The sequence below is a fragment of the Primulina huaijiensis genome, chromosome 1, assembly GCF_012295235.1.
Source record: "Primulina huaijiensis isolate GDHJ02 chromosome 1, ASM1229523v2, whole genome shotgun sequence".
Classification (NCBI taxonomy): Eukaryota; Viridiplantae; Streptophyta; class Magnoliopsida; order Lamiales; family Gesneriaceae; genus Primulina; species Primulina huaijiensis.
Genome location: NC_133306.1, coordinates 7,240,468 through 7,256,033, shown reverse-complemented (window position 1 = coordinate 7,256,033; position 15,566 = coordinate 7,240,468). Strand labels below are relative to the sequence as shown.

The window sequence follows — 15,566 nt, the reverse complement described above, 5'->3', positions numbered from 1 at the left end:
AAGCTCTAAAAAATTCAATACAATAAAGACAAAGAAATTTGTTTACAAATTAAATGGTAATTAAGAAAACCGAAGAATGATGCATTAACAATTACGTAGAGAATGCTGAAGAAAAGAATGACAATTAATTTTCCACTGCCAATAAAAAAAAGCAAGAAAAGTGGTTTGAAATAAATTGGGTGAACTTGACAACTAACCAAAGCTCACTTCGACTGCATAGCACAAGCTTTCCCAGGCTCGCAATACAAATAAATGACACCAAAACTGAGCATAAATCATTATTTTCAAGAATATGACATGGGAGAATGAAATACTGAACAATACAAAATCCATTTGAACAACTACACAAATTACCTCGAGTAACGAAAGCTTAAAAGCCGGCTGCACACAACAGAAAACTACGTCACACTTCAATGGGACTATGCCTTCACAGAAACGAGAAGCAAGCCATGGAAGAGAGATAAAATGAGGTTCGTAATTTAGGTCGGTGGGATAAAGGGTAATTTGGGGAGGGTAAACCTAAAGATCTACTACTGTTCATGTCAGGATTGAGTATATCACCAAATAGTTGGGATTACTCTCTTCTTTTCATGACTACACAGTAGAATTATCACGGGCCGGAAGTTATCAGTGCGTACCTAAAAAACCAGTCAAAAAAAGGATAGTTCAATATTTCTTCCTTAATCCTCCGGTAATAAATCATACCAAACGTGGCCTATATGTATTACAGAAGAAGACAAACATTGGGTCTATTAGAAATCTTTTTGTGGGAACCGATTCACAACAAAACATAGTCCAGATGAATTTTTATGGAAAACCCCAAGAATTTATAGTATTAAATTAAATTAAAATCTGGAAATAAGCACAAAACAAAATTGATTACACAAGAAATTCAAGGGACACGACTCACCAGGCGTGAAATTGCAGGAAGTTTGGCTCAAGAAGCTGAAAACAGTCGAATTCCTCTTCCAACCAAGAAAAAGGACCAAAAACTCCTAAAACCATTTGCTCTCAGACACACTATAAATTATATCTCCTTTCTTGATTCGATTTTGGTGCATTCTCAACATAATCAGGGATCGGCATGGATGAGCTGCATATATCTCCGGCCGATCCGCGAGGAAGTCCGGCGAAAGAGCAGCAGGCGGCCGGAGTTGGGATTCTTCTGCAAATCATGATGCTCGTTCTTTCATTTGTTCTTGGCCATGTCCTTCGACGTCACCGGTTCTATTATCTTCCAGAAGCCAGTGCCTCACTTTTAATCGGTTACGCCATCGTTCATTTAGCTTTTCATCGGTCCTTGACTCCCACTTAAGCGCATCAAAATCACTGTAGAATCTGATCATGATTTTGAGTGTTGTTGTGGTCTGATGAATTTGTGAATTGGGAACCAGGTTTAATTGTTGGTGGGCTAGCTAATATTTCCAATACGGAAAACAGCAGCAGGTCTTATTGCGATCTTCAGTTTCTCGTGCTTGACCCTTTTGTAGAACCCTAGTTTTAAACTTCAGGAGGCAAGGGTGACTTTTTGATGTCTTCGTTTATTTTGATTTTGCAGGGCATGGTTCAACTTCCACGAAGAGTTTTTCTTCTTGTTTCTGCTGCCCCCGATCATATTATATCCTTGCTACATGAACTTTATTTTTTGGTGTAAAACTACACAAGATGAGTGCCATTTATTACGTGACCTTCCTTTTGTTGACTAGATGAAGTAATTTCCTTAATTTATTTATGTGATTACTCAGTCCGGGTTCAGTCTACAACCGGTGAGTCTTTGGCTTTAAGTTTCTGTTTCCTTTTCTTTAGAATGTAATCATGGAACTAAAGAAGGGAAAGTTATATGTATATGATATGCATTCTGAACTCAATTTGCAGAAACCGTTCTTTTCCAACTTTGGTGCCATTGTCACATTTGCTATATTTGGAACTTTTATAGCTTCTGTTGTCACGGGCATTTTAGTGTGAGTTTAATTTATATTTGTTGCCTCAAGATATATATACACATATATAAATATACATACATTTTTATAAATCAGCAGTTATTGAAGATATGCCTTATTGGACTAATGCCCCTTATTGAATGCTATAACCTGTCATATTACAGATATCTTGGTGGAGTGACATTTCTAATGTACAAACTTCCATTTGTGGAATGTCTGATGTTTAGTGCTCTCATCTCAGCTACTGATCCTGTCACTGTTTTGTCTATATTTCAGGTGATCCGGTGTTTTAGGCACATAGCATCCAAGATTTGTTTGCTGTTAGCTTGTTTTTTCACCATTAAAGACAACTCTTTAAATAGTCGAGAATTTTATGAATTGGCAGCATGAGACTCATCATGAAACAACTCTGTAGTATAGGCTGCAGTATCTCTCGTGCATCTTTGAGTTAAATGATCAAATTTTAGCAGTTGATAAGTTTTGCATTAGAAAATGTTAAAATGATTGTTGATTTGCTGGCTTCGGTGAAATTGTTTGAGAATAAATGCAAAAGAACTGTCAATACTTATTAAGGGAAATTTTTGTGATCTTACTCTTGTATATCATGGAGAACACGCCATCCTGTGCGTTATTTGAAAACATTGTGGGTTTCATGCTTCATTCTAATGTTTCCTTGAGTTATTTACTAACATGTTGGCTTATATGACTTGTCATTGTTATTATACATGCTTGAAAATACATTTGCTAGAATTTAGTAAATCATGTTTTAAGTTGAATGAGTTTTTCCATTTTAGCAGCTTCAAGTTGTTTTCGAATTCTTACATTTTCAATCGATTAAAGTAGCTTGTTGTTCACGTTTCTTTGTCTAATGAGACCATGGCATTGATTTACCCCTTCAAATTTCACTTAAATCAGTGGACCAATAAAAACATTTTATAGTCAACATATTGATTTTATTCCTGATATTGTAATTTTTATATGACATTTTCCACACTGTCACAAACAATTGATGGAAATTGTTGGAACTCTTTGGTATCCTTCCTCCAAAAAGGATAGATGAGAAGATTATCATAGATCATTACAGCCATAGCCAAAACCTTCTGATGGTTGAATTTTAGTGATCACTTTTAATTCTAGGTTGGAGTTAAGTTTGATACGTCACCTTCAACTATGAGATCTGGAGTCGGAGACGATTGTAACTTGCTCATCCCTGTGTTGACACTCACTAATTTGGTCATATTTATCTTTGTTAAACAAATGATCGGTTATTTTTCTGTCATTTACTAATTTTAGAGATGGAAGGCATACCATCTGCTTCTTCAAATTCAAATCAAAATTATTGCATTATGATACATTTGTTATTGACATCTATTTCATATGACATTTTTAGGAGCTTGGTACAGATGTAAATCTATATGCTTTGGTTTTTGGCGAATCTGTGCTAAATGACGCGGTAAGTCTATGTTTTATAATTTGTTTCATAATGAGGAGCTTCTGTGGAAATATGATATTTTCATTGGGTAATTATCTATAAACTGATTTGTTTTCTGGAACTTGCATATTTAACCTTTTGAAGATGGCAATTTCTCTGTACAGGTCAGTTAAATATTCCATCATATTGTGAAATAATCTTACATAAGATATTGATTTGAATCTACATATCCAGGACAATGTCATTGGTAAGGAGCCATGAGTCATCGGGACAAAATTTTTTCATGGTCGTGGTCAGATTTCTTGAGACCTTTGTTGGTTCAATGTCAGCAGGTTCATATTTGCTTGACCCTTGTCATAATTGAAACTGTTCTAATATTATTCATAATTTCATAAAATTTTTCATTAAATGGCGGGAAATTCTGAAGATTTTTTCATTAATTCATTTATTTACATAACAAAATCTCATACTTCATTATTCTCCCTTTAATTTCCTTTTTTCTTTGCTGTGGTGACAAAAGTTTCTGGACTGTTCAGTTATTGTGTTGTTAAAAGATACTCAATTCTGCCTGTCATGTTTTTACTGATTTGGAAGCAATCGACACACACACACACTCTAACTAAAAATTTATACTTCTATGCACTCTGTTGAAGATGCACATTCATTGCTGCTAATTGTAATTTGTTTCTATATCTACAGGGGTTGGAGTTGGATTCACTTCTGCTTTGATATCCTTTTTTCAAATTTTTTCTCCACCTTCTTGCTATGATCTTTTCTTCATAACCTATTTTGCAAATCTTTAACTCCTCAGAACCTTTTCAAGTATGCTGGTTTGGATATTGACAAGTAAGTACATTTTTTTGATAGCATCAAGTTCAAGTTTCAGGTCTAATTAAACCCGGTACTTACTGCAATCATGATATTTACAGTCTTCAGAACTTGGAGTGCTGTTTATTTGTCCTTTTTCCATATTTCTCGTAAGTCACTTCGACATTCTGCAATATAGTTTTACAAAATCAGTGTTCTTAGGACTCAGTTTCATCTGGCGCGGATTCCTTATCCGCTCTATGTAACCACTCATTAACATTAATAAAATTTGTTTCCTATAAAATTTTTTTTTTTTCTTTCTAGGTATATGCTAGCTGAAGGACTTGGCCTCTCAGGAATTGTGTCTATATTGTTCACCGGAATAGTAAGTGAAACTAAGTAGTTTTGCCTTATTGGTCTTTAATTTGATTCGATTTTTACTTGTTTCTTTGTTTTGGTAGATGACCTTAGTTCATGAACTTTTTATGTTTTAGGTCATGAAGCACTACAGTTTCTCAAACTTGTCAGACAGTTCTCAGAAATTTGTATCTGCTTTTTTCCATCTGATATCGTCATTGGCTGAAACTTTTATGTAAGAAATGTGCGAGTTCATTTAACTTTTCTCTGAGTTCGTTTGTTGTTTTGGCTTGTTTCTACTGTTGGGCCTGCTTTTTTGGTCTGTTTTGCAGATTTATATACATGGGATTTGATATCGCGATGGAAAAACATAGCTGGTCACATGTTGGATTTATCTCTTTCTCAATTGTATCCACATGTGTATTTTTTCTAAGCTGCTAATTTGGTATTTACTGTGCTGAATCACTGTTATTTTCCTTAGCTTGATCTAACATAAATCAGCTATTCATTGGAATTGCAAGGTATACTTGCTTTGCCTTCTAAACTTGAAACGAGCATATTGCTGCTATCAACTTTACCAATATGAACTACCATTATGTTCATATTGGCAGCCAATATTTTCCTATGCAGTTTATGAGATATGGATAATGTAGTGTTGGAATGTTTATCACCTGCTGAACCTTCTTATACTTGTTTCATGAAGAGCTACAAATGTTTTCTCGTGCGCTTATTTGGTGAACTTGATTAGACCTGCACATCGGAAAATACCAATGAAACATCAAAAAGCTCTTTTATATAGTGGTGAGTGGCTGAAAAACCATTGGTGGTGTGCAAACTGCTTTCTCTTGCATATCCAACACTTTGCTAAAACACTTTTTTCAGTTACTCCCTGTCTAACAATTAAATGATCATGTAGATACCTTCTGACTGCTCAAACTCATGATATTTCTTTTATCACAGGTCTCCGAGGGGCTATGTCTTTTGCCCTGGCTCTTCAATCGGTTCATGATCTTCCAGATGGCCATGGTCAGACAATCTTTACTGCCACAACAGCAATAGTTGTTTTGACGGTGAGTACTGAGTACAGTGATCTGTTCTAAATGCTAGTTTATGGTGGACCTTGGCTGCATTCATGAAGCATAATGGTTGCATGTTTTTTGTATGATAATCCAACCTTTTTTATGCGTAGTTTCCTCAAACGTAATCTGACCAATTGGTTATAGAAGCTTAACATGAAAGCATTAGTGTCTTGTTTGTCTCTTAACTTTTAGGCAAGGTCTTACTTGATCAGATCAACACTGCCCTTGTTTATTCGATATTAAACTCAAAGAGAGTTCTATTTCCATAAATTTCTTGCAAATGGTATGTTTGTATATTAATAAATTTAATTGATTTAGCTAGCAGATTTCCCTAGCAAACTTTCAGTTTTGCACATAGATATACAGAGGCATTTTATGTCCTATAATGTTCTTGGATAGAATTTTGATTTAGCTTGTAGATGGGGCTCACCACTTTCAGTTTTGCTCATAAATATAAAGAGCATTTTATGTCTTAATATTCTTGGGTGGTTTTCCAGGTCTTGCTGATAGGAGGATCTACAGGGACCATGCTGGAAGCTTTAGAAGTTGTGGGTGACAGCCATGATGACGCATTGGGAGAAGTAAGTCAAAAATGTCAATTTAAACTGTGAGCTGTCCCTCCCCAACTTTTTAGGTGAAAAGTTAGTGCATGTGTTTCAATGAAAATTGTACACACTCAAGTAGATTTGGTTTCGGCTCAATGTACTGTCTTTCTGCCCATCATTTTCACTGTCATTTTTGTCTCCTTGATTGGAAAGATGTGGCTTGAGGAAACCGAGGTGTGCAATATGCTTATTTTAGGGAAGAGTGGGACCCTCCTGCTGAATCCATTTAAAGGAGCCTACTAGAACTTTTATATTATTTTTAACATAGTGGAATATGGCATGTGCTGAATTGCCGAAAGCATAATAGTTATCATAGGTGCAAACTAGAAGCACATCTCTTGAATTCATTCCTTGCTGTTATACCAAGTTTTTCACATGATTTCCAAATGGTTTTTGTTAGAACCATTTTTTAAAAATTGAGCCGGAATTATTATCCTCTATTATTTTTATCTTTATTTTCAGAGCTTTGAGAAGAACAGTAGCTACCGAGCCCCTTCTTACGAGGGGGAATCCTCATCTGGAAACAGGTTTAAGACGAGACTCAAGGAGTTTCACAACAGGTTAGCTACAAGTGATTTCCAACTTTTGCCTATATTATTTTCTTCAATTCGTCCGTACTCTCAAATTCTTGCAGCACTACTTCTTTTACTGCGATAGATCGGAACTATCTCACTCCTTTCTTTACAACTCAAAGTGGTGATGAAGATGAGCATGGTAAGATGCATTCTGGATTATCTTCACCTTTCTTATTGTAATTTAAGTACTAATAAACACGAATCTTGTTATCTTCTTGTTGAATGACTGCATCTGCTGCTGGCTTCTATTGGCACTTAGCAACCACTGACATTGATCCGTCCTGCTTATCATTTTTCTCACCATTGATGCATTCAGGGGTTGTACATGACAGCTTAGAGCCAGATTTTTTTATAAACAGTCAAGTGTTGCATGTGTAGTTACACAAGCACAACATAATTGATTCGATTAAGTGAGATCATGCTCAGGGACCAGTAGTATACCCATTTGGATCAAGTGGACACGAGTTTGTTTACTCTTCATCACATTTTTTTTTGCCTCTTCCCTTTACCTTGACCTGTTATTTTCCAATGTTGTGCAGATGATTTTTTGGGTGATTCTGGCAGAGGACCGTATCGTTGACTCGACTAATCCTGATTTCACGTACTCTGCTAGATAGATGACTCATGAAGACGTTGCATGTGACGTCCCGGAGACTAATCCCCATCTCATCCATTCTACAAGATAGAAATAACTACAGTACGTAGTAGTTGCGTGTGGCGTCCCAGGTTAAAGCAACGACAACGGCGTACTAGAACCTTCTTACAGACAACGGCGTACTAGAACCTTCTTACTGTTTGAAGTATACTTCCCATACAATTATTGATTAGGAAATTTTAGTACCGAAAAGATAGTCCTAGCTAGGAGCGCTGAGCTGCACTCGAGGTCTCTATGATGCAAACATAATTTCTGTAACATTGTGTATTGAGCTTCACGTTGGGTCAGGTGTTGAGATGGTGGTGGTGATGATTAAATGTCCATTTTCATTTGAATTTTGTTTGGCATTTATCTTTTGTTCCGTCTTGATAATTTCTTGAAAAAAAATTCATTTGCTTATCCGTCTAACTTGTTATGTATAGATAGTAATCCATGTTCATACTTTTTTTTTACAAAATAAAACAAAACTGAACATAAAATTGGGCAAGTGAGGATACCAAATTAATAATACTCGGGCCTATAGAAGAATCTTGGAACTTTTCAAGAAAGAGTAGGTATCTTGTGAGACAGTCTTACGAATCTTTATATGTGAGACGAGTTAACTCTATCGATATTCACAATAAAAAGTAATATTTTTAACATAAAAAGTAATATTTTTTCATCAATGACCCAAATAAGAGATCCGTCTCACAAAATACGACCTGTGAGATCGTCTCACACAAGTTTTTGTCTTCAAAAAATTGGTACATTATGTCATCTTTCATGTACTTTTGTATGTTGTAAACATCGGATGAAATCCTCTATTACATACTAATCACCTCAATAAATTTAGAAAAGTAGGCATCTCATCTCCACTAATCACCTCCATCATTGCACTTCCCTTATTATGGATAATTTGACTAAAGATATTCTATTCATCCTTGTTGAAATATTGATTAAAATTATTTTCAAAAAATGTTGCTCTAAATATTTTTAAAATTTTATTTGTGATTGAACATGTAAAATCAAGTGAATACTTAAAATCAATTAGAAAATGATTAAATATTATAATTATAATATTGTAGTGTTATTTGTATGAAAACTACTACAAATAAAGCATTTTAATATATAATCTCTATCGTAAATAATTCATAATAATATAATTTTATTTTATTTTTACGTCTTTAAAATAGTATGAATTATTACAATATTATATGTAAGTATTGACTCTATAATTCAAAAGATATTATTTGTATTTGAATATATTAGAATCATTCATGTATTTACCAAATTAGTATGGTTAAAAAAACTCAATGGTTGGATTTACAATATTCATTTACTTTGATTTTTTATTTTTCACAAAAAGTGTTGACACAGACAAAAAAAAAAAGTAAGTTTATTTAATCTACTCTAGAGGACTGTATTTAAGTGTATCGTTCCAGATTTATCGAATGTCCCAAAGGGAGGGTTCTTTTTCTCCAGCTAGCTCAACAGAGATTATTTGATATGTTTAAAATATTATTCTATTATTTATACGTATAATAGTCTTTCAATCTAGATCCAATTATTATCATTGATCCTAACATGTATGGTTCATGTTTGATCTCACATAAAAATATTTTTTAATGCAATGGTGGTCATTGAATTTACTATGAAAGTAATATCTTTAAAGAAAGATGAACTAAACGATACATATAATTAAAAATAGAAACTCGTTATAAAAGATAACATGTCGATAACAAATAATAAAATATAAAAGGTTCACTAATACACACACTAGTAGAATTTTTTGTTTTTTCTTCGCTACTGGTTACTTCAGCGATTATTAATTACAGTGTTCTAAAAAGCCCGCTTAAGCGCGAAGCTCGGCAAAAACGTCCCGCTTGAGAGAAAGCAGAAAAAAGCGGTGCTTAAGCACAATTAATCACATCTATTTATTTTTAATTTTTTTTATTTTGAAGGTATGTCTTTTTATTTTAAAATAATAAATTAGGTTTATAGTTTAGATGTTTATTTTTTAATTTTAATTATGATTAAGCGTGTTTGATAATGATTTGACAAATATTTAACATTTTTAATGTGGTCTAGTTGCAAAAACAAATAAAGATTGTAGTTTTGATATTTTTATGATTTTATAAATATGAGAATTAATGCATCAGACTTAAATTTATCATATTTATGTATTATTTTATCTATTTATTGGTTTGAGATAATTACAATTACACTAAAGGTAAAAAAACGTTTTTTGACGCTTAAGCCTGTGCTAATCTCGCTTAAGCTTGAAAAGCTTGGAGCTCGACATCCGCGCTTCGAGGCGCTTCACGCTTTTTAGAACCTTGATTAATTATGAAGTAGTATATACCTATCAACTTCGGTAATAACACCAGCGAAGTAAAACATTACTTTTTGTTTCAAAATTTAAAAAACACGGACTTCACTTTTAATTTTTTGTAACCTTTTACTTCGACAGAGTAGTTTTGATGAAATAAAAAGTTAAAAAAAATTAAAATTTATATTTAGTGAAGTAAAAAAATGAATCATACTTAACTTTTAATTTCCTTTAATTACTTTGTAAAAGATGAACCGATAATTAACTTTTAATACAACTCAATAACTGTGAAGTCATCTTTTATAAATTACTTCACTATAATCTACCAGTGACAACATACTAGCAATCAACTAGTGTAACACACACACAAAAACACACACGTGCTCTTGTTTTCAAATGTTCCGGCAAACGAGATATTGACGTGTTTTTAAGCATCTGATTAAATTTTGTGATACCAGGAAACATGAAATAAGAATTCAACCTTTTGATTGGTCTCTTTTCTGGAGCAGCAAAATCGGACATGTTTGTTGCAGAAAAATGCATCAAAACTGCACCCATAAACTTCAAATGCTAAAATATATATAATTTTTGCAATTACAGCGAAATTAATGGTAATAGTGATACATGAATGTGCAGAAACAAATTTCGTTCTTGATGTTAAACCATCTTTCATTACAGATTGAGATAAATTAGCTCTCATTTGTTTCTATTAAACAACAGGAAGAGGTGACCAAAAAGCTTGAATCAGATCACAAATGGAAACACGGCCAAGATTAAGACGATTTTATGGACCACACCCAGTGATCCCACGAGAATCAACATGTTTCACAATATGCAAATCCGGGGTATAGGCATCTGAGTCACCTCAAATAAATGATGCATCTGTTGTGTCCTTATTTGGCATTTCTCGCTTTCCCCCGGATGAAGACCTTTCTATCCGCATTCCCACAGGACTCCCGTGAGATGTAAGGCAGCTTTCTGTGGAGCAATCAGCATGTTGCTGATGAAACTTGGGAGACATATGAGCTTGAAACACATCTGCAGATTGTAATGGATATGGTTCATCATGAAGTGGATTTATGGGAGCCGGGTTTGCTCCGTTTCCAACGCAACCATTTCCATCATCGTTTGTTGCTGCAGATCCAAGAATTTGATCTGCGAGCATTTTGCAGGCTCTTTCTAACATAGCCATGTACCTTTTCTCCGCGTCTTGACGAATTTGCAGATGTTTTTTAGCCTGCACAAAATTTGACTTTCAGAAGGGTTTTTGTGTTGAATTTCAGATATGAAATGGTGTCAAACGAATTTTTGGGAAATAAGTTGAAATCAAGGTGAAAACCATTTTATGTAATTTTCCAAGACATAAAATTAATTTTCTAAGACGAAAAAAACCAGAGCCTAAAATGTTTTGCAAGTTCACTTGCCCATGTATCATGAGGGCCTGAGGCAGATTGAGATATGAGCTTACTTCTACTTGCAAGTGCAGTTTGCTTTGAACTTCCATTTGTGCCCTTAACGCCTCCTTGACTTCATAACCCCTAAAACAAAGCCAATATTTGACCCAATAACTAATTGAAGCAAAATGCGCATTTTACAATCTGCCCAAGCAAGAACACAAACCCTTACTCATTCATGCCAGATGCTTGCATGTTTTGAGGAGAATCGGTGGCACGAGGGCTATCCAGATCGTATAAACCTGAAAGCCCCACCATTTGATAGATAAGAAATCAGTTCACTATTTCGATATCGTAATCAAATAAATCTTACTCAAAACGTAAATAATACAATCTCTTTAGATACAAATATCAAAATGACTTGTTCCTTTTTTACCCAATACAGATGTGTTCGAAATTTTCCATTCACTATATCCGCTTTGCTTGGGGACTCGGGAGGTCAGGATCGAACAGGGCCAGAACAAATTGAGTTTACATGGCTTATCCTTTTTGGCTGAACAAATTGAGTCTACTTATTCAGGGATAGGGGTGACTAAACAGAATGGAATGATACTATGTATTCTATATATCCTATTGATTTTATAATTTGACTTCAAAGACCGTTCCAACAAATAAACAAAAAGCTTTACCTACCATCTTTAGAAGCCTCGCCGAATTCTTTCCCTGATTGCTTCCCTAATCGATATTTCTGTAATGATGTATGAATATCTGTTAAAAAACCTGGAAAAGAAATCGCAACAATGCAACCACCACGGGGAACAAAAAAGGCAAGCTCCATCTGCTGGATAATTAAGATACATAACTAAATAGAAAGAAAAATAAAACCTGGAGATGGCTTTTCAAATGAAACAGCGTCAATCCCTTGACACCCATAGTACGCATTATAGCTTTCGGAGTAGCCTCTGAAAACAGTCAATTTCTAGCAATCACTGGACTGAAACCCATATTGAGAAACAACTTATCTGTGACAATTCAAATCCGCATACTCATAAAGACTGTATAAAACAGAAAGCAGAAAATATTTGGCATGGCATTTAAGTTCCTCTGAACAGGTAACATTGAACATTTAAGTTCCCCTGGACCAGTTTGATTTTTATTTTTTTTTTAAAAAAATCATCGACTCCCGACAAGTGTTTCATCTTTGAAAAACAGAATGAAAGGAGAGATCACTGCCAAACTGCTATTGCTTAATAAACAGAACCAAGTAAATTATCTCAGCCACCGGCTGAAGTCTTAGCTTTCAATACAACCAAGCCCACTAACGGATAGCTTACTAGCACATTCTCAATCCAATAGAGAAACCAAACTAACCAATGATAATCAAATCACTCCATTTCATTTGCGTGCATCAAGCTTCATGAAAAAACACTAATAGATGAAGCAACCGATTTTCCAAATGGAATAATGCACTGAGAGAACTGACAAACATAAGATTATTACCAAGATCACATTAATAAGTTCAAGTTAATTTAACAATCCCGTAGAGTATAAGAAAAATTTGTTGACTAATCAAGTAACATACAGATCCTTTGGTGCCAATTAACTTGGGGAAAACAAAAAAAGAGAGGGGGAAAGGTCGCTAACTGCCGGGGCCACCAAGTTGAGTAACGGCGTCGACAAAGCGCTCGTGGAGATCAGTGGTCCATCGTAGACGAGGTTTGGGGTCGGATGTAAGGACCAGACAGGGGTCCACACCTACCCGTTGACCATAACATAAATTGCTCGACACCTGAATGTTGTCCTGATTCAAAATAGCTTCACGAGATTGAATCAGACTCGGAAACATGGAGGAGAATTGCAAGGAAGACTTGTTGCCAAAAGATCTTGGAAGAACAAGAAGAAGAAGGTGGTGAGTAAAGAACAGGACAGAGAACAGAACTAAAATCACATTTCAACGAATTGACTCGACTTTTCTGTATTCAGTGTGACAATTCATTATAGGGTAAAGGACGAAATAGAGTGGGAGTGAAAAAGTGAAGAGGGAACACCGTAAAAAGAGAGAACCTTGCTAGAATCTCTTGAACACCTGGGAAAGTGGAACTCGTGTTATCCATTTATCTATGAAAATTTATCCTATTTGCTTCAATTATGGAGATTTTAGGTTGAATATTCAACCAAAACTACATCAACCTTCTCCATAACATGGGTTAACTTATTTGAAGGATAACATGAAATTAAAGCTTAAATTTCATCCAAGTGCGTGTAGATCATTCCCACATTTGAATTTATATAAGAGGCCAACCATAGAAAATATTGTTCTCCCAAAATCAGACAAATCTCGGATATTTGTTTTACCAAAAAAAAAAAAAAAACTTAGCATGGTCGAATAGAGGACTTTCTTATAATCTTTAAGGGAAATTGATTATTCTAATCTATTTCAAAGTCATAATTTTAAAAATGACCTTTTTTTATGTACATAATTTGCATTATGTGTTATATAATTTAAAAAAAAAAATCCTAAAATACCTTTTTTCTGGGACCACACATGTTCCATTTTTGTAATATATTTATTAAATTATGTATTATTTCTTTTTAAGAGTTGATTAAACATTTCTTTTGTTTTATTTAATTTATAATATATTAATTTTTTAATAATACTTACTTATATCAATAAACATATTTTAATAAAATTATGAATTGTTAGTTTGAATTAGTGTATACGAAAGCACCAAAGTTATAATATTTTAATTACGATTGTTGCTCATGCAAAATAATATAAACAAAAAATCCGATGGTCTCAATTAAGTCTTTACTTTATTCCATGCTAACAGTTTATGAGTATGCACAATAAATCTTCAAAAAAATAAAATGCATAAAAATGCAACATGTCAAAAGAATTATCTCAAATTATCACCACTCTATGTCCAAATGCATGGAATTCATAAGATTCTTCGAGAAATTGCGAAAATTAAATAAAAACAAACCAAATCCTAGTGAATCAATAATCCCATTCGAAAAAAATTCTAAACATAATCAAGTCAAGTCAAAATCGGAGCGTCCAGTGGAACCAAATGTAGAGCAATGACTCATACGAGATATTTCACCCGTGGATCGTATCCTTCTCGTTCGTGGTCTTCCACATGATCTCCTCACACATGGAGGTAGAATAACCTTTCTTTCAACTTCTTCTGGAATCAACCAATCTGTTTGGTTATCTACAGGATGAATTGGCTCGGCATAGGAGATTGTCCAACATGTAGTTCTATAATATTCAGAGCACAAACTATAAATTATAATCCCTCTTGAAATTGCAGCAACAAGGGCGTGTCTACATGGAATTTCTAATATGTCAAATTTTTTACATGAACATGTAAGTTGTGCAATATTCACAACATCCATGTTAGTCTTATCCAAACCAACCTGAAACTCGTGTGCTGCTATAGGATTCACTATGAGAATTGAAGAAGCATCAAGTGTCTTGCGTAAGATTTCTTCAAGCTTTGGAGTCAATTGTGTTCTGCATGCTTCCGCTTCTACACTACGCTCATAAAACCATTTTTGCATAACTGATCGTATGTGTTCAATCAACGCACTGATCGGATAATCCCTTTGAGATTCTAACATAGAATTCATAGACTCGGAATTATTTGATGTCATAATATTACAGTGGTTCCCTTTAAAATGAACTCGTGACCAAGAATCATAACCTGCATCCTCCAAATATTTTCCAAGTTTCTCATTCTTTCCGTATATTTCTGTCATGTAATTTTCAAACTCGGACATTCGACAAGCTTCTACTGCAGATTTGAACAAAGGTATGAGACCCTTTGTATGAAATTTTACCTTAATATTATGCTCCATGTGCCAAATGCAATAGCCATGATGATATTGTGGAAATATCACTCTGATTCGCTTTAGTAATACTCTTGTGTCAATCGGATATAAATATCAATCGGTTGGAGTCACCAATTTGTTCTTTCAATTTTGACATAAACCACGACCATGATGAATCATTCTCAGAATCCATAATTCCTCAAGCAATTGGATAAATTTGTCCATTGGCATCTTGACATGTTGCGACTATCAATGTCCCTTTGTATTTACATTTAAGAAAAGTACCATCTACACATATAACTGGTCTCATGGAAGAATGGAAACCACATATACTTGGTCCTAAAGACAAGAAGTACAAAAAACGATTACCTTTGTCTGTTTGAATACACGTAGTTGTTCTGGGATTATTCTTTTCCAAGACATTCCCATAACTGTCTTCAGGTGACCCCCTAATAAACTCAAATGCACGCTCTTTGACCTTCCATGCCTTTCGATAACTCAAGTTTATACCAAATTCTCTACGTATATCACCAATTATGGTAGATGGCTTATACGATTGGTTAAGATCTTGAAATCTCGA

General features: G+C 34.3%; 2 protein-coding genes across 3 annotated transcripts; one reads left to right on the top strand and one right to left on the bottom strand.

Moving 5' to 3' along the window:
* The first annotated feature begins 824 nt into the window (after positions 1-824).
* LOC140980794 (sodium/hydrogen exchanger 6-like) lies at positions 825-7,572 on the top strand. Of its 2 annotated transcripts, none has more exons than XM_073446847.1 (22): positions 825-1,265; positions 1,395-1,446; positions 1,559-1,618; positions 1,742-1,766; positions 1,876-1,961; positions 2,105-2,216; positions 3,331-3,393; positions 3,517-3,536; positions 3,607-3,704; positions 4,072-4,100; positions 4,187-4,218; positions 4,302-4,349; positions 4,504-4,564; positions 4,674-4,771; positions 4,869-4,944; positions 5,038-5,057; positions 5,240-5,337; positions 5,497-5,606; positions 6,113-6,196; positions 6,683-6,780; positions 6,855-6,934; positions 7,174-7,551. In XM_073446847.1, exons 1-22 carry the CDS (start codon positions 1,085-1,087, stop codon positions 7,194-7,196), a joined length of 1,554 nt encoding a protein of 517 aa, XP_073302948.1. In that variant the 5' UTR covers positions 825-1,084; the 3' UTR covers positions 7,197-7,551. The 2 variants fall into 2 exon arrangements, with proteins under 2 accessions (XP_073302948.1, XP_073302943.1); XM_073446842.1 differs by having other exon boundaries at positions 828-1,265; positions 7,335-7,572.
* A 2,771-nt stretch (positions 7,573-10,343) lies between these two features.
* Positions 10,344-13,108, bottom strand: LOC140980788 (protein PHR1-LIKE 2-like). The gene is made up of 6 exons (XM_073446830.1): positions 12,797-13,108; positions 12,038-12,114; positions 11,846-11,900; positions 11,385-11,454; positions 11,227-11,296; positions 10,344-10,995 (listed from the first exon to the last, which is right to left on the bottom strand). The coding sequence occupies exons 1-6, from the start codon at positions 12,996-12,998 to the stop codon at positions 10,624-10,626; spliced, it is 846 nt and encodes a 281-aa protein (XP_073302931.1). The 5' UTR covers positions 12,999-13,108; the 3' UTR covers positions 10,344-10,623.
* Positions 13,109-15,566: the final 2,458 nt, after the last annotated feature.